Source organism: Abramis brama (assembly GCF_963993115.1).
Source record: "Abramis brama genome assembly, chromosome: 1".
NCBI classification, from domain to species: Eukaryota; Metazoa; Chordata; class Actinopteri; order Cypriniformes; family Leuciscidae; genus Abramis; species Abramis brama.
In genome coordinates, this window is record NC_139963.1 from 78,594,436 (window position 1) to 78,614,681 (window position 20,246).

The 20,246-nt window shown below is 41.1% G+C and overlaps 1 protein-coding gene across 1 annotated transcript in view; it reads right to left on the reverse strand.

Moving 5' to 3' along the window:
- Positions 1-2,876: 2,876 nt before the first annotated feature.
- The window catches only part of LOC311088240 (uncharacterized protein), a 31,674-nt gene continuing 14,304 nt past the window's right edge, over positions 2,877-20,246 (reverse strand). Inside the window, exons 2-3 of the mRNA XM_084122094.1 lie at positions 13,896-15,733; positions 2,877-4,675 (exon numbers count right to left, since the gene is read on the reverse strand). Of these exons, the coding sequence (XP_083978220.1) occupies positions 14,028-15,728 (1,701 nt within the window). The 5' untranslated portion in view covers positions 15,729-15,733 and the 3' untranslated portion in view covers positions 2,877-4,675; positions 13,896-14,027. The remainder of the gene's footprint in view (positions 4,676-13,895; positions 15,734-20,246) is intronic.

Here is a 20,246-nt window from a genome sequence, read left to right on the forward strand (position 1 = left end):
ACTTCCGCATTCCTTAGTTCTTCTTCTTTGGGCTTATTGGCGGTTCGCATTCTTAAAAGAGCATTACCGCCATCTACTGTAGTCAATAGATCAGAGACAATATATCACAACTCCCAGAACAATCAGGGCTCGAGCTTTCAGCGTGTTCAGCTCCTCATCTACAGCCAAAGCCCATCACATTCCAGAGATCAGGGATAATGATACTAATAATAATAATAATAATAGCCTATCTCTTATTATATAGATCAAAAACTGTATTATTAACCTACGCCCTTCTACTGAGTGTAAAATCATCTTTAATGTTAATTGTTGATTACCTTTCATCTGAAATTCTTCAATTATCTTACTTCTTTCCTCTGAATATTTATTACTTATATATCTATTAATATTACTAGTATATTCATATACTCTACATTCCTACCTCTGAGCCACAGAGCTCCATCATCCGCGAACAGCGATTTATTTATATTCTTATCTATTGTTGCAAATACATCATTAATCATAATAATAAACAACAGAGTAATATATAACACTACCCTGAGGAGTTCCATTCTCAATTATTCCTTTCCTTGATATATATCCCCCAATCTTTACTTTAATATTTCTTTCAATTAAAAACTCTTTAATCCAATTATATAATTTTCCGTCTATTCCAATTTGATCTAATTTCATCAACAAACCCTCCTTCCATATCATATCATAATCACAGAAAACTGCTATTAGAGTTTCTTTATTCATCAAAGCTTTGCTTATATCTGATTATTATTAATAATCGAGTCCATTGTTCCCTTTCCATGTCTAAAACCATATGGGGAAAAAACATTATTCTCGATCTGTAATCATTTTTCCATGACTTTCCCTAGATGTGACGTTAATGCTATCGGTCTGTAGTTTAAAGGGATACTTGGATCTTTACCTGGTTTTTAATGGGAATTATTACAGCTTCTTTCCATCTCTTAGGTAAAATCCCTTCTTCCCATACCCTGTTATAAAACTCTAGAATGATTTTAAGAGATTCGTCACTTAACTAGTTTAACATTACATTACTAATTCCATCCTGTCCTGGAGTTGAAGCTTTAGTGTTTTTAATGCCCTCTTTAACTCTGAATATGAAAAAGGCACATCTAAAAAATTATTTGTTACTCTCTTTTTTCCTAAAATAAATGGATGCTCTTTTAACAACTTCTCCCTCATTTCCTTACACTCCTGAACTCTTGAACTTAATGCCTTAATTTAAAAAATTAGGAAAAATCCAACCTTTAAGGACACCAATTTTCTTTGTGAATGAATAATGTATCGTAAATAAATAAATGTTCTTCCTTAAAATACATGGTGCATAAGTTAGTATACCCCTATGTTAAATTCCCATAGAGGCAGGCAGATTTTTATTTTTAAGTATTTTTAAAAAAAAAAATGTAGGATACTATGCATCCTGATAAAGTTCCCTTGGCCTTTGGAATTAAAATAGCCCCACATCATCACATAGCCTTCACCATACCTAGAGATTGGCATGGGGTACTTTCCATAAGATCATCTCTCAATGCAAATCAAACTAGCTTTTAGGCTAACTGAAATAAAATCATGCCAATCTCTAGGTATGGTGAAGGCTATGTGATGATGTGGGGCTATTTTAATTCCAAAGGCCAAGGGAACTTTATCAGGATGCATAGTATCCTAAAAAAAAATTAAAAAAAATACTTACAAAATAAAAATCTGCCTGCCTCTATGGGAATTTAACATAGGGGTGTACTCACTTATGCACCATGTATTTTAAGGAAGAACATTTATTTATTTACGATACATTATTCATTCACAAAGAAAATTGGTGTCCTTAAAGGTTGGATTTTTCCTAATTTTTTAAATTAAGGCATTAAGTTCAATTTCCAAAATATGATTTTTTATTCCTCTTTTTAGTCAACTTTAGCATGGGTGTATTCACTTATGCATTGCACTGTATATATATATATATATATATATATATATATGTATGTACAATTCATACTGTTTATTTTATTTATTTGAGTTTCATGTAAATATTTATTCATATGCATGTTGAATGCTACACTTAATACACATTTATAAACTTAAATATTGAAATTGTCGTCTTGTGCTTTCTCTTCCTTCATAAAATTGTAATGACAGTGTTTTACTCCGGTGGGGCCAATCTTCATGATCTTGCCTAGGGCCCCACAACCCCACGGGCCGGCACTGGCATTGACTGGCGACTCCCTCACACGTCCTTGGTTAAAATCGCAATTTTCTGACGGTTTACAAATAGTTTGGGATATTGTAAGTAATCAAATAAACAAAATATATAACAATGGCCTAATGGTTTTTGGATATTTTACTGCAAAATTCTTACATAGCGCACCTTTAATCTTGTGTTCTGTCTCAGTCACCAGCTGGTGTGCCCAGGTCGGCCACTAGAGGGCACTCCTCCTCTGACCTTTGCCACTCAGCCATGAACTTCAGTCCCCATAATCCTTGCCTGGACTCATCATGAATTATTGCTTTCACCTGTTTGTCATTATTGTTTGTCTCAGCCTATTTATACCATGTTCTCTCTGTCATTTCTCATTGAGGTTATGTAGTTGTCACGTAGCACGTCTGAGCGCTCTCCCTTGTCTCTTGGGTTTTTATTGTGGATTGTTTGCAAGTGTTTTGACCCTTTGTCTGGCATATGACTACAATTCTGGATTTTCCAATGAAGCTGCGCTTGGATCTTAAGTCTCAGAGTGATCCGTGACGCGTTCCCCTCCCAGTCTAGGGGTCGGAGGAGAGGTAACAAAGGAAAAGAAAGTATGATAACGTAGAGATGTAGAAATATGTGCAAAACACACTTCAGCCTCAGTCTCAGAGTGAAAACATAACACAACTTTAAGGAAAAGTAAAAGTATTTATTTCCTTCATATATCAAAAAGGCTTAACAAAAGATGGGAATAAATCTTCAGGAGAGAGTAAGGCCTAAAATAATAAACAGAAAAGAAGCAACAACACAAACTTCCCTGAGCTTCCTCTCTAACCAGAAACTGGAGGAGAAAATATATAATTACAAAATAAAAATACAGACTCTTCCTACATTTCCCAGATAACCATAATCAAGTGAACAGAGCTAGTAAGAAGTTACATAATACATTTTAAAATGCAGAAAATGAAGTAAATGCCTGCTTTCATAATATCTTTTAGTTATCCACAGGTAAGAAGTCAACACTAAAATGATATAATATGTTCCAGGTCCCTCACAAGGACCAACTGGCAAGCCAACTAACCGTTGTTGGCACACAGCAAATGAGCGTAGGTCATCACACACACACTTTTTTCTTTTTTTTTTAAATGTGACCCAATTCTGGGATTTTTTGCTCATATGTGACCCAGATCGGATGTGTTCTATGACAGTGTAAACAGGACATAAACGCATGCATTCGGATATTTCGAGATCGGTTTCAGGCCTCATTCATATGTGGAAATAAATCGGATATGTGCCAATGCGACTGTCACGTAAACAGGCAGATCGGATTTTCTGAGGCATTAGGCAACGTCTCCACGGTTTAATGATGAGAGAAACCCCGACGCACATCTGCAAAGGGACGGACCCCGACAAAACGTTGTGTCATCGTAGAGGAATGTGGACGGGGCACGGGAAGTGTTTTCACAGGATTGTAAATGTAACAAAAATTTGTTCATTTACATTTATTTTAAGCATTTAGTCATTTCTTTGTAATAAACACTTTAAGTGGGCTATTTAAAAAGTGTTAGGTCTATTTACATGTTCAATTATATTTTTTAAAACATACGCGTAGAGTGTGACAATATTGTGTGTGCATACAAAGAATTAATCGGCAGACGCTCAAAAAAGAAAAAGAAAACAGCTGCTCTACTCCTGAGCGCTACTCCAGTGTCAGTGTTAGGCTATATAAGTACAGGAATTAGGCAGGTTTTTTTGTGTTCATTTCTATTTCCTGTCGCTGTGCAGGCTCTTTAGTATATGACAGTAAACAGCCCAATTACCCCTTTATTTTAAGGCTTAATTTATGTCCTGTAGATCAGTCCGTTGCATTGCGAATGAAAGCAGTATCAATAATGTCAAATAGCCATGTGATGTGCAGTCAAGTTCGATTGTGTGTGTATTCTGTTTTAACGAGTGTTCTCGCTGATACGCTTGTGATTCGTGGAGTTTAAACGAGTTTTATAGACAATTGTTTCTTATGCAAAAGTGGTGTTTGGCAACTTTGCATATCGCAGAGCATGAAGCATAGTTCGTGTTCGTCCATCTGTGCAAGAGAATTTAACCCTTTAAGCATGCGTGATACTGTATGTTTCAGATAGTAGCCAATGGCAAGTGTAAGCACATGAATCGGATATGGGTCACAATTTAAAGAACGTGTAAACAGACAGTCAAAAAAATCGGATATAGGCAACAAATCAGAAGTGGGCATCAAGACCTGCAGTGTAAACGAGGCCAAAGAGACCTGGAGTATCAACAACAGTTACTGGTCGACCATCAACTTCACCAACTCTCTTTTCACAAACGGTCGTGACTGAATGTAGTCTTAATTCACTGACAAACTCATCTCTTCCCAGAATACTGTTTCCTGTTGCACTCTTCCCATTTCCTGTCTTCCCGGATCGGAGCAATCCTCAGACACTCCTGATCATCTTTGTTCATCTTCAGCACCTGAAAATCACAGTGGTAGAAAGAAAACTTAGTGAAATGAAGCTCAGAACTTTAAAATTGTTATGTTGTATTGTAAAAATTGCAAAATAATAACAATAATAAATATAGCTGCAAGCAGCAATACGGGGCCAAGCCCTGCAAGGCAGAGCAAGCAACAGCCGCTGTAGCGCAATGCGGAGCCAGAAGAGCAAAACATCAGAAATTTAATGTACATCAAGCACAGTAAGCACATCAATTACAGCAGCACAGCTAGCATTTAAGCACCAACAGCAGTGCAGAGCCGGAAGGAATTTAAATGATTATTTTATACACAATTTCAAAGTCGCCCCACACTGGTCTCGAACCCACGACCACAATGGTTCGGGATTCATGACGCATGGTTGAACCACTTGCGCCACCCAGAGGACATGTTTTACAAAGCTGCAGAGGAGAGGCTTCAGTGTGTGAATGAGCACACAAAATCATGTTAACGAGATTAGCATGCTAAGCTAACTTAATGCTAATATAGCTTATGATGTGGTACATCCAATGCTGGCAAAATAGATATCCTCAGATTCGACATGACGCAAGGAATCGATAGACACCAATTTTATGATTTTGTGACAAACTGTTCACAAGTTACAGCCTCTGAACCAATTATGGGTTGACCTCATTAAGTTTGCGACATCATAACTTTTTTTTTCCAGTATAGCAAAAAAATCGGGGACAGTACTTTTATGCGGCTCAGTCCGAAGATCATTTGAGTACATGTTTGGACAAAATTAGACCAATTTTGAAGGAGGAGTAGCGAAAAAACTGTTTTACATTCACTCCAATATGGCGGCCAGTCACATTGTTGATAAATAACATATGAGATATCGTTGAAATCGGCATAAGCCAAGGAATATATTGACATAAAGAAATCAAATTTCAAGCAATGTTAGCAAAAGTTATAAGCGTTTTTTCAAAAAACAATGATATCTCTGGAACACTAGGTGGCGCTGTGATCAAATTTCTCAGGTACCTTCGGGCCATGCTAATGATGATCCATACCAAATTTGGTGAAGAAATTTCAAATAGTTTAAAAGATATTGCAAATTATGACATCATTCAAAATGGCGGACACGTGGTACATCCCATCATGGCAAAATCGATATCCACGGATTTGTCATGACCCAAGGAATCGATAGACACCAAGTTTATAATTTTCTGACAAACTGTTCATAAGTTATTGGCCAAAATATGCATTTTCCATATCTCATGACCCGTAGGTGGCGCTGTTCCCAACTTTGGCATGGAACCTCAGATCATGCTTCCGATGAAGTGTACCAATTTTCGTTTCGATTGATCAAAGTTTGGCCGAGCTATAGCTTCTGAACCAATTTTGGGTCGACCTCGTTAAGTTTGCGACGTCATAACTTTTGATCAGAGAAGAATAAAAAAAATCGGGGACAGTACTTTTATGCGGCTCAGTCCGAAGATCATTTGAGTACATGTTTGGACAAAATTAGACCAATTTTGAAGGAGGAGTAGCAAAAAAACTGCATACTGTACTTTTCAAAATGGCCACTACTGTAATGGGCGGAGTCTTAATGTAAGATATTGGTTCTAATCAGCATGATGAGATGAATCAGGTGTACTAAGTTTCATTTTTCTAGATCAAAGGGTTCAAAAGTTATAACCATTTCAATGTTGAATTTTTGAACTGCTGGTGGCGCTATAGAGTTGGACCTAGAGACTCAAAAATTGCTACAATTACTTTTCATTACCATCACTACAAGTGTGCCAAATTTCATCATTTTCCTATGTATGGTTCATAGGGCTGCCATAGACTTCAAGAGGAGGAAGAAGAATAATAATAATAATAATAATAAGAAAACTAACAGATACAATAGGTGCCATAGCCCCTTCGGGGCTTGGCCCCTAATAATAATAATAATAATAATAATAAAGCTGCAAATCTCCTCTACACCATTTTCAGGTTTCACATTAATCATTAAGAGGCAGAATTGTCGAAACTGAAAGCTCAGTACAAATGAAGTGAGTTATAATAGTGATTTTCATGCAAGTCATTTTATATTGTCTAAATATGAATGCAAAAGCACCTGTGAAAAGACTTTATTGTAATGGACTCCTCACTGGCCTTCCCAAAAAGACCATAAGACATTTGCAGCTCATACAGAACGCTGCAGCCAGGATTCTTAGCAGAACCAGAAAATATGATCATATCACACCAGTCCTCAGGTCATTACACTGGCTGCCAGTTACTTATAGGATTGATTTTAAAGTATTATTACTAGTATATAAATCATTCAATGGCCTAGGACCTCAATACATTGCAGATATGCTCACGGAATACAAACCCAACAGATTACTCAGATCATTAGGATCACATCAGCTAGAAGTTCCAAGAGTTCACTCTAAGCAAGGAGAGTCTGCTTTTAGCTATTATGCCAGCCGCAGCTGGAACCAGCTTCCAGAGGAGATCAGATGTGCTCCTACATTAGTCACATTCAAATCCAGACTCAAAACACATCTGTTTAACTTTGCATTTAATGAATGAGCACTGTGTCACTGTTTGTCCGACTGTTTATACTGTGTCTTATTTTAGTCTTTATTCTAAACTGTTTTAATTATTTTTAGTTCTTTCTCGTTTCTTTATTTTAAACTGTTCTTTATTCTAAACTGTTTTAATTATTTTTAGTTCTTTCTTGTTTCTTTATTTTAAACTGTTTTGTATATTCTTATTTCTTCTGATTATTTTTAATAGTATGTAAAGCACTTTGAATTACCATTGTGTATGAAATGTGCTATATAAATAAACTTGCCTTGCCTTGCCTTGCCTTTATTGATAAGTAGAATGTCCAGGAGAGGGCAGTAGAAGACCACTTATTGGCTCACTTTAATTTTAAACTCCTTGGTTTCCACCAATAAAGCAAAGCAATTTTTCCATGAAGCATGCTTACAAACACACACGCAAATATGTTTTCAATGTTTTTGGGATATGTTATTGAGAAAAAATATTTTATTGTCTATAGGCATTTCTTTGTTATCTAATAATATAAAACTTCATAATCATAATTAAAAGAATGTATACAAATATCAAAATAAAAAAACATCATAATAAAAAAAAGATTGCTTTTTAAAGCATTTGTTTGTTTCCCAATACTGAAAGCTAATGAAAAGATCATGTGTAATCCTGCTGCTCCGTCTAGTGGACAACAGTGGTATTACAGCTTACATCTTAAAGTTGAATGCCCTGGAATGCTCTGGAATGCCCAAATTTGAATCAAAGCTAGCCAAGGATGGGCCCTTTCCAACGAGCTCTCACACAAGGTTCTGGGTGCACTGGGTCAGGAGTTACGGACCACAGAGAGTCAGGACCTCGGTTTTACGTCTCATCCGAAGGACGGTGCTCTTTGACACTATAGTGTCCCAGTCACTACACTGGGGCGTTAGGACCCACATAGACCACAGGGTGAGCGCCCCCTGCTGGCCTCACTCACACCAAATCCAGCAGCAACCTGGTTTCCCCAGGAGTCTCCCATCCAGGTACTGACCAGGCTCAGCCCTGCTTAGCTTCAGTGGGAGACCAGTCTTGGGCTACAGGGTGATATGGCTGCTGACTCTTTAAGAGAGTATATCATTCCAATGGCAGTGTCCATCGAAATGTTCACTGCTTGCATTGCATTGCTGACATGGTGATCTCTGACAATAGATCATTGGATCTATTGAGGCACATGAGGAACACCATGCTGACAATCTCGCCAGACAGCGACTTTGCCTCTAAGACAGTTTTGCCGTCTTTTTCCACTTCCTCAAGCTTTTCCAAAGCATCAATAATCCCCCCTAACTGGAAACGTACAGCTTTGACGGAGTTTATTTTTGCTTTCCACCTGGTATCACTCCAGGCTTCAGTGTAATGTCCACAAATTCTTTCAGAATATCCCACCTCTTCAACCGAAGACAAACAAATGGTGTACAGTCTTTGGAGAGCGTCAAAAAAGTTAGACTCCCTCTGTTTGATGATGCAGCATCACATAACAGGAGGTTCAGACTGTGGCTACAGCAGGGGATAAATAGTGCCTCTGGACTAGAGGTCTGCACGGGCTTCAAATTTTAGCCCGAACCCGGCCGTACCCAAAATCATTTACATTTACATTTATGCATTTGGCAGACGCTTTTATCCAAAGCGACTTACAACATTGCATTCAAGGTACACATTTTACATTTTGTCAGTTCTTGCTTTCCCTGGGAATCGAACCCATGACCTTGGCATTGCTAGCGCCAACGCTCTACTGTTTGAGCTACAGGAAAGCCTAACCTGTAGCTCATCAGCTAATTTAACCTGACCCGACCAGAACATTACAATTATATTTTAAGACCGAGCCCAACCTGAACCTGAGGTATGTTTCTCACAGTAAATACCTTTTTTTTTTTGGTGCAATATGCTGTATTTTATGATTTCTTACAACTATAATTAAAAATAGGCTACATGTACAAACCCCGTTTCACCAAGGCACAGCGGCCCCCTCAGCAGTCAGCAGCACACAAGAAAAAAAAGAAGAGAAAAATATTTTGGTCACAACACGCAATCAGAGGAGGACGGCTGAAACTGCGCACGCAACCTACTTTCTCTCTTGGGTGCTTATATAATTACGATAACAACACAGCAAGCAGCCAAGCACACGGCAGGCAAAATGTATACAGTGGGGAGAACAAGTATTTGATACATTGCCAATTTTGCAGGTTTTCCCACTTACAAAGCATGTAGAAATCTATCATTTTTATCATAGGTACTCTTCAACTGTGAGTGACGGAATCTAAAACAAAAATACAGAAAATCACATTGTATGATTAAGTAATTAATTTGCATTTTATTGCATGACATAAATATTTGATACATCAGAAAAGCAGAACTTAATATTTGGTACAGAAACCTTTGTTTGCAGTTCTTGTTTCCTGTAGTTCTTGACCAGGTTTGCACACACTGCAGGGATTCTGGCCCACTCCTCCATACAGACCTTCTCCAGATCCTTCAGGTTTCGGGGCTGTGGCTGGGCAATACGAACTTTCAGCTCCCTCCAAAGATTTTCTATTGGGTTCAGGTCTGGAGACTGGCTAGGCCACTCCAGGACCTTGAGATGCTTCTTACGGAGCCACTCCTTAGTTGCCCTGGCTGTGTGTTTCGGGTCGTTGTCATGCTGGAAGATCCAGCCATGACCCATCTTCAATGCTCTTACCGAGGGAAGGAGGTTGTTGGCCAAGATCTCGCGATACATGGCCCCATCCATCCTCCCCTCAATACGGTGCAGTCGTCATGTCCCCTTTGCAGAAAAGCATCCCCAAAGAATGATGTTTCCACCTCCATGCTTCACGGTTGGGATGGTGTTCTTGGGGTTGTACTCATCCTTCTTCCTCCAAACACGGCGAGTGGAGTTTAGACCAAAAAGCTCTATTTCTGTCTCATCAGACCACACAACCTTCTCCCATTCCTCCTCTGGATCATCCAGATGGTCATTGGCAAACTTCAGACGGGCTTGGACATGCGCTGGCTTGAGGAGGGGGACCTTGCGTGCACTGCAGGATTTTAATCCATGACGGCGTAGTGTGTTACTAATGGTTTTCTTTGAGACTGTGGTCCCAGCTCTCTTCAGGTCATTGACCAGGTCCTGCCGTGTAGTTCTGGGCTGATCCCTCACCTTCCTCATGATAATTGATGCCCCATAAGGTGAGATCTTGCATGGTGCCCCAGACCGAGGGAGATTGACCGCCATCTTGAACTTCTTCCATATTCTAATAATTGCGCCAATAGTTGTTGCCTTCTCAACAAACTGCTTGCCTATTGTCCTGTAGCCCATCCCAGCCTTGTGCAGGTCTACAATTTTATCCCTGATATCCTTACACAGCTCTCACAGGTCTGTTTGTTTGAGTGTGTGGACAGGTGTCTTTTAAACAGGTAACAAGTTCAAACAGGTGTGGTTAATACAGGTAATGAGTGGAGAACAGGAGGGCTTCTTAAAAAAAAAACTAACAGGTCTGTGATAGCCGGAATTCTCACTGGTTGGTAGGTGATCAAATACTTAATGTCATGCAATAAAATGCAAATTATTTAAAAATCATACAATGTGATTTTCTGGATTTTTGTTTTAGACTCCATCTCTCACAGTTGAAGAGTACCTATGATAACAATTTCAGACTTCTACATGCTTTGTAAGTGGGAAAACCGGCAAAATCAGCAGTGTATCAAATACTTGTTCTCCCCACTGTATGTGTTTAAGCCTATACAGTTTTTCTAAGTTAAAAACCCGAACCCGAGGCTATTCATTAAACGTTAACCCGAACCGAAACCCGTGAGTTTTTCGGGACCCGTCGGGCTCTGGTCGGGTAGCAGACCACTACTCTGGACACTTCTGCTGCACCAATGCTTGCACACCCTTGTGTATCCCTCATATTTGAGCCATTGTCATAGCTCTGCCCCTACAGTTAGCCAACTCCAACCCCAGGTTATCCAGCACCCCAGTCAGTGTTTCTGTGTGGCCTTTACCAGTTGTGTCCTTCACGACTGTGAAGCCAGTAAAAGACTCATTGATGGTGGCATTCTTGTTGTTGTCTGTATGAACATACAGGATTATTACGGAGGCCAGCTCCTGCTTTGAAATGTGAGGTGTGCAATCCAACTCCACTTCAAAGTACTTGGAGGCTTTGACCTGGGCACAAATTTGACCTAGTACACATTCAGAAATTGAATCTAAAAATTAATTTTGAGTGCACCAGGAAAGATATCCTGTGGTTTCTTTAGAGGCTACCTTTGTAAGATGCTCTGCTAGTGTGACAACATATTGTGCTATGGCATCAAGGACACCCAGGAAATTTCCATTTTTAGGATCTCCTAACTTAGCATTCTTCCCCTTCAGTGGCAAGCATTTATGTGATCAACACTGGTTTCATGATGCTACAGCATTCTTATTATTAAGTTATTGTACCCCACCACAAAGCGTGTCAACAACTCTAGCTCCACCAAAAAGATTACACACAAAACAATACACTTTATTTGTCCTTTTGTCCTTGGAGTACAGTAACCAATCCCACTGCACTTTTTCTCCATTGGACATTGAACGAAAACAGTATGTTCCACATTCTCTTCCACCTACTCTGAGCAATGCCTGAACTTGCCTATTTTGGAGCACTTCTTGCATAATTTTTTGCCTCTTCACGATGACTCGCTTGCTTTAGTCCTCAGCTGTAAGTCACTTTGGATAAAAGCGTCTGCTAAATGACTACCGTAAATCCTCTAATATTGGCCTGTATTCCATTAGCGGCTGGGTCTCTAACATTGGCCGGTCTCGCTGTCGGCGGATAATAGTCTCTAATAGTGGCCGGGGGAATTATTAGAACCAATGTTTTTCTGGGCAGGCCACAACATTATGCTTGTGATAGTAACATGCAAATACCACAGGGGGCAATGTTTGCTAACGAATCCAAGCCATAGCTACGGTAGCCTGGTCATGTCAATCACTTCGCTCTTGACTCGCACGTGATACTTCAGTCACCGGTAGGCTAACGTTGTTTACCATGGCAGCCCTGTGCTGCTGGACGAGAGGCCCTGACTGCTGCCTGCCTGCGCGAGGAAGAGAACAGACGCACAGCGGAACATGAGGACGACGAAGAGGAACTGTACAATAATGAACTTGTTGTAGAGGCTGGCGCGAGTGATGAGGAGATTACAGGGAGAGATGAAGAGGAGGAGGATTAAACAGAATTGGAGGATTTTTTTTTACTTCAAACCAAACGAGACAGGACACACAACAACAGAGGATTAGGACTATAATTGGACAATCTGAGGATGGTTAAACTTTGGAGCGGTAAGGTGTCTAAACCAGTAAATTGCCTTTTGTTATGAATCAATAGCCTAATTATCACCTTATCACTGTGTTACCATATTTCTACACTGGAATTTAGCCTGAATTACCGGTATTTGTTGTTAATGTTCTGTATGCATACCATAACTGTACGTTTTCAATAAATTAACCTAGTATTTTATAGGTTCAAATAGACACAAAATCTTGTTTTTATTCCTTCTACTGGTAGTCCGGGCTTAAATAAAGGCCCGGGCCTATATTAGAGGATTTACGGTAAATGTAAATGTAAACCTCATCTTCACCTCTCTTTTCCACATTCTCCTCCAATTCCTCCTCAGTGGTGAGTGGCTTTCCATCTCTGTCTGCATTTTTTACCCAAAAAGGACACATTGAATAGGTTGGTCAACAGAACTTTAGACCATACTGGACATTTAGTTTTGTGTGGTCTAACTAATAGAACTCCTACCTGATGTCATCACTGGTCTCATCTGTACTTGATGCCATCGCCGACCTCCCCTACACTTCCACCTAATGTTAGACCTACCTGTTGCCTTCCCCTGTCTTTCCTGATCCACCATCCTCACATCTGAATGAAATGAACTCACTGTTAAATATAGCAGCCTAAATTCAATTCTTAAATCAGCCTAGTGATGGCATCAGATCTGTCGAAAAAGTCCTGGCAGAAAGCGATGCATTAGGTTGTAGTGTAACGGACGCCCAGTTCCAGGAATGCACTAATATTTTGTTGGTTGTACCAGTTTGCAACAGTTATTAGTTAACATTAAGTTGTCAACACTTCGGAAAAAATAATAATTCGTCGTTACACTACATCCTTATGCATCGCTTACTGCCAGGACTTTTACGTGCTTTTCCCAAATCACTGAAGTGACCTCAACGTCCGGGTTAACGGTAGCATAAATCTGCCTGCTCTGTGTAGTAATGTTGTTGCGTGATCGAGATCAGCCCACGAGTAAACCGCTGTCTAGTATTGCTCTGAGCTGATAAACTCTTTGCGCTGCGCAGCTCAAACAAGTAGCGTGGTTTCATTCTGCTTTCGTTTGCCGTGTGCCAGGAAAAAAAAGGTCGCAAAATGTGACCATTTACTCGCAGTCTATAGCCCTGTATAGTGCTGTATTTCTGCTTTACATGAGCGCCACCTGCTGTCAGAGCGAATTTTTGTTTTTTTGCATTGATCTGAACTGAAAAATTAGACATTCCTGTTGGTTGAACACAAATTAATAGATATCAATCAACAGAGTGTCCTGTGCTCACCACACACCGGCTATAGGTGGAGAGGAGAGATTTGGCTATAGGGTGATGTGTGGCTAACTTACACAGAGGAGACTTTGTTGCTCAGCACATGAAAATAAACTACTTACCGTGATCTCAGACTGTGTTTAAGTGGTTTCTCCACTGCATGGATCTTCATGTGTAGCTTTAGGTGACGTTTAGTAGAGAAACTCTTTCCACACTGATCACACGTGTGCGGCTTCTCTCCAGTGTGGATACTCTCATGTGTTTTCAGATTTGCTGACAGACTGAATCTCATCACAGTGTGAACACTTGTAAGGTTGTTCTCCAGTGTGGATCTTCTCATGTGTTTTCAGAGATGATGACTGACTGAATCTCTTGTCACAGTGTGAACACTTGTAAGGCTTTTCTCCAGTGTGGATCATCTCATGTGTTTTCAGATTTCCTAACAGACTGAATCTCTTGTCACAGTGTGAACACTTGTAAGGTTTTTCTCCAGTGTGGATCATCTCATGTGTTTTCAGATTTGATGGATGACTGAATCTCTTTTCACAGTGTGAACACTTGTAAGGTTGTTCTCCAGTGTGGATCATCTCATGTGTTTTCAGATTTGATGTCTTACTGAATCTCTTGTCACAGTGTGAACACTTGTAAGGTTGTTCTCCAGTGTGGATCATCTCATGTGTTTTCAGATTTCCTAACTGACGGAATCTCTTGTCGCAGTGTAAACAATTGTAAGGTTGTTCTCCAGTGTGGATCATCTCATGTGTTTTCAGATTTGATGGCTGACTGAATCTCTTGTCACAGTGTGAACACTTGTAAGGTTTTTCTCCAGTGTGCATCATCTCATGTGTTTTCAGAGTTGATGGCTGACTGAATCTCTTGTCACAGTGTGAACACTTGTAATGTTGTTCTCCAGTGTGGATCATCTCATGTGTTTTCAGAGTTGATGGCTGACTGAATCTCTTGTCACAGTGTGAACACTTGTAAGGTTTTTCTCCAGTGTGGATCATCTCATGTGTTTTCAGATTTGATGGCTGACTGAATCTCTTGTCACAGTGTGAACACTTGTAAGGTTGTTCTCCAGTGTGGATCCTCTCATGTGTTTTCAGAGATGATGGCTGACTGAATCTCTTGTCACAGTGTGAACACTTGTAAGGTTGTTCTCCAGTGTGGATCATCTCATGTGTTTTCAGATTTGCTGATTGACTGAATCTCTTGTCACAGTGTGAACACTTGTAAGGTTTTTCTCCAGTGTGAATTCTCTGATGCCGTTTTAAACCGTCCGCTGTAGTGAAAGTCTTCTCACACTCAAAGCACATGTACTCTCTCACACCAGTGTGAATTTTCTGATGTATATGTAAATACAGCAGAAGTGAAAAACTCTTTCCACACACAGAACATAAATGTGGCTTCTCCTTCGTATGAACTGTCAGATGTGCCTTCAGGACTGATGCCCTAAGAAATGTTTTGCTGCAGTGATCACATGAGAACGGCTTCACTCCGGTGTGGATCCTCATGTGTTGATTACGATTTTCTACTCTTCTGAAACTCTTCCCGCATTGATCACATGAGAACGGCTTCTCTCCAGTGTGGATCCTCATGTGAACATTAAGGTATGATGATCGACTGAAACTCTTCCCGCATTGATCGCATGAGAACGGCTTCTCTCCGGTGTGGATCCTCATGTGAATCTCAAGATTTTGTTTGCGTTTTAAACTCTTTCCACACTGAGTGCAAGTAAAAGATTTCTTGGCTCTTCTCTCCTCCTCCACTTCACTCAGTTCTTCACTCTCCTCCTTCACTTCAATCAGTTCTCCACACTTCTCCTTCACTTCACTCAGTTCTTCACTCTCCTCCTTCACTTCACTTAGTTCTTCACTCTTCTCCTTCACTTCACTCAGTTCTTCACTCTCCTCCTTTACTTCACTAAGTTCTTCACTCTCCTCCTTCACTTCCATCAGGTCTGACATGAAAGAAAAAAAAAAGTAATTTAATTTTCAGTACATCAAAATAATTAACCGAGAGAAATATAAAGGGAAAGGACATGAAAGTGAGCCCTGATGTAATGGTAGAAAGTAGACAACTGCTATAAAATATTATGATAATTTGATGCCTTTTTAAAAAGTGATTATATGTCCTTGAAACTTTCCATGATTGTGAAGAGGTGGAAAAGTTGGCGTCAAAAGGCAAGTGAATGGTGACGAATTGATAATTTGCATCTGCCTATTATCATCTGGAGATATACAGTCCCCACCAAAAGTATTGGAACAGTGGCAATTCCTTGAATTTTTCTGTAGACTGAAAATATTTGGGTTTGACATCAAAAAATGAATATGAGGGAAAAGATCAACATTTCAGCTTTTATTTCCAGGTATTTACATATGGATGTGATACACAACTTAGAAGATGTAACCTTTTTGTTTGAACCCAACCATTGCTCATGTGACCAAAAGTGTGACTGGCAGGTGTGTTTTGCTGCCCTGGTGTGTCCTATTACATTGATTATTCAAACAATAAATAGCACTGAATGTCTGCGCTCAGTTTCAGATTTTGGTTTTGCCTGTGCAGACTGCATTTATAGTTAGACATGTAACCAACATGAAAACAAGAGAGCTGTCCATGGGTGAAAAACAAGCAATTGTGAATCAGAGAAAATGGAAAAATCAATCAGAGCCATTGCACAAAAATTGGCCATAGCCAGCCAGTACAACCATTTGGAATGTCCTGAGGAAGAAAGAAACCACTGGTATACTAAGTAACATACCTCGAAAGGGTATATCAAGGAAAACATCAACAGTTGACAACAGAAACATTGTGAGAGCTGTAAAGAAAGACCCTAAAACAACTGTTAGTAACATCAGCAACAACCTCCAGAGGGCAGGAGTGAAGGTATCACAATCTACTGTTCGCAGAAGACTTCATGAACAAAAGTACAAAGGCTACACCAGAAGATGCAAACCTCTCATTAGCAAGAAGAATATGAAGGCCAGGCTGGAATTTGCCCAAAAGAACAGAGACAAGCCTCAAACATTCTGGGGCAAAATTTTATGTACTGATGAGACAAAGATTAAACTTTACCAAAGTGATGGAAAGGCTAAAGTTTGGAGAAAAAAAAAGATCTGCTCATGACCCCAAACACACAAGCTCATCTGTGAAACACGGTGGAGGTAATGTCATGGCTTGGGTTTACATGGCTTCTTTTGGGACAGGCTCATTAATCTTCATTGATAATCAGAAACACTCAAGTGTACAGAAACATTTTGTCTGCCAATTTACAGAAAGATGCAACCAAACTGATTGGGAGATCCTTCATCATGCAGCAAGATAATGACCCAAAACACAGTGCCAAAACAACAAAGGAGTTCATCAGGGGCAAGAAGTGGAAAGTTTTAGACTGGCCAATTCAATCTCCAGACTTAAACCCTATAGAGCATGCAATTTACCTGCTAAAAAAAAAAAGAGACTGAAGGGAATAACCCCCCAAAACAAACAACAAGTAAAAGAGGCTGTGGTGAAAGCCTTGAAAAGCATTACAAAAGAAGAATGCAGAAGTTCCTCCTGAATCCGAGGTTCTACTATCGGCCGTATTCTCCTCTCCAGTACCCTGGCATAGACTTTCCCAGGGAGGCTGAGAAGTGTGATCCCCCTGTAGTTGGAACACACCCACCGGTCCCCCTTCTTAAAAAGAGGGACCACCACCCCGGTCTGCCATCCCAGAGGCACTGTCCCCGACCGCCACGCGATGCTGCAGAGGCGTGTCAGCCAAGACAGCCCCACAACATCCGAAGACTTGAGGTACTCAGGGCGGATCTCATCTACCCCCAGTGCCTTGCCACCGAGGAGTTTCTTGACTACCTCGGTGACTTCAGCTTGGGTGATGGACGAGTCCGCCTCTGAGCCCTCAGCCTCTGCTTCCTCAATGGAAGACGTGACGGTGGAATTGAGGAGATCCTCAAAGTATTCCTTCCACCGTCCAACGACATCCCCAGTTGAGGTCAACAGCTCCCCACCTCTACAGTAGACAGCGTTTGTAGGGCACTGCTTCCCCCTTCTGAGGCGCCGGACGGTTTGCCAGAATCTCTTCGAGGCCAGCCGATAGTCCTTCTCCATGGCCTCACCAAACTCCTCCCAGGCCCGAGTTTTTGCCTCCACAACCACCCGGGCTGCAGTCCGCTTGGCCTGCCGGTACCCGTCAGCTGCCTCAGGAGTCCCACAAGCCAACCAGGCCCGATAGGACTCCTCCTTCAGCTTGACGGCATCCTTTACTTCAGGTATCCACCACCGGGTTCAGGGATTGCTGCCTCGACAGGCCCCGGAGACCTTACGGCCACAGCTCCGAGCGGCCGCTCAATAATGGAGGTGGAGAACATGGTCCCCTCGGACTCAATATCTCCAGCCTCCCTCAGGATCCGGTCGAAGCTCCGCCGGAGGTGGGAGTTGAAGATCTCTCTGACAGGAGACTCGGCCAAATGTTCCCAGCAGACCCTCACAGTATGCTTGGGTCTGCCGAGTCTGTCCAGCTTCCTCCCCCGCCATCGGATCCAACTCACCACCAGGTGGTGATCAGTTGACAACTCGCCCCTCTCTTTACCTGAGTGTCCAAGACTTACGGCCGCAGGTCAGATGAAATGACCACAAAGTCGATTATCGACCTACAGCCTAGGGTGTCCTGATGCCACGTGCACTGATGGACACTCTTATGCTTGAACATGGTGTTCGTTATGGACAAACTGTAACTAGCACAGAAGTCCAATAACTGAACACTGCTCGGGTTCAGATCAGGGGGGCCGTTCCTCCCAGTCACGCCCCTCCAGGTTTCACTGTCGTTGCCCACGTGGGCATTGAAGTCCCCCAGTAGAGCGACGGAGTCCCCAGTCGGAGCACTTTCCAGCACCCCTCCCAGAGACTCCAAGAAGGCCGGGTACTCTGCACTGCCGTTTGGCCCGTAGGCACACACGACAGTGAAGATCTATCCCTGACCCGTAGGCGCAGGGAAACGACCCTCTCGTTCACCGGGGTAAAATCCAACACATGGCGGCTGAGCTGGGGGGCTATCAGCAAACCCACACCAGCCCGCCGCTTCTCACTATGCGCAACTCCAGAGTGGTGAAGAGTCCATCCTCTCTCAAGGAGTGTGGTTCCAGAGCTCAAGCCGTGCGTAGAGGTGATCCCGACTATCTCTAGTCGGAACCTCTCAACCTCACGCACAATCTCAGGCTCCTTCCCTGCCAGCGAGGTGACGTTCCACGTCTCTAGAGCTAGTTTCCGTGTCCAGGGATAGGGTTGTCGAGGCCTCTGCCTTCGACTGCCACCCGATCCTCTCAGCACCGGCCCCTTACAGTCCCTCCTGTAGGTGGTGAGTAGTGTTGTTTTTGGCAGCCTGTTTTAATTTTAGTTTTAGACTAGTCTTTAATAACCCCCCAACCACCGCCGGTAGTTGGTCCATTAAAAAAATGGACCAACTACCGGCGTGGTGATAAAAAAAAAACTGCCACCGTCACAGCCTAAATATACTAAATATAATAAGATAACCTTGTTTGAAATACTATATTGACTGGGTTAAATAGAATTGCATTACTTAAAAGAGACTAAAATACAACTTTCATTGACTAAAACTAGACTAAAATGTCATCAGTTTTCGTCGACTAAAACTAGACTAAAATGTCATCAGTTTTCGTCGACTAAAAGTCATCAGTTTTCGTCGACTAAAAGTCATCAGTTTTCGTCGACTAAAACTAGACTAAAATGTCATCAGTTTTCGTCGACTAAAACTTGACTAGACTAAAAAGAGTATGAACGTGACTAAAACTAATAAAAACTAAAATGACAGCTTGACATTTAAAAAAATTAAAAAATAAAAACTCGTTTTATACAGTTCACTTTATAGTTATGTGGGGGGAAAATATGAATAATTGCATTGCAAGGTGATTTAAGGTGTGCCCCTAAATTTTCTGCTTGCGCTCCTAAAATTTTAAGTCAGGGGCTACAGCGCTCCTAATAAAAAAGTTAGTCTGGAGTCCTGGGTTGTGCGATTATTCTCTAAAATAAAATCTCCATGTTCTGGTACTGATGCGTTCATGTAACCAGAGGGTGACGCTGCCAATAACGCACATAACAGCTGTCACAAAGAACCGGCAAAAGTAATGATTATGAAAGTGTCAAATATATCAAGGAGACATTTTAATGGAATAACTAATGGAATAATATTGTTAAATTCGCTGATAATCGGGTGACCAGATCGCAAACCAGAATTTAAAGCCGACAAAGCTATGGGTTCACGCACAACTCTCTCATTCGTCGTGATGTTATTACATTTCGTCTCGTCTCGTTTTGGTCAACGAAAATGAAGAGACATTTTAGCATAGTTTTTATTTTGTAAACCACATTTAGTCTCGTTTTTATTTGTCAACAATATTGCATTATACATTTATTTTAGTCATCGTCACATGACCAGCATTTACGTCTCGTCTCGTTTT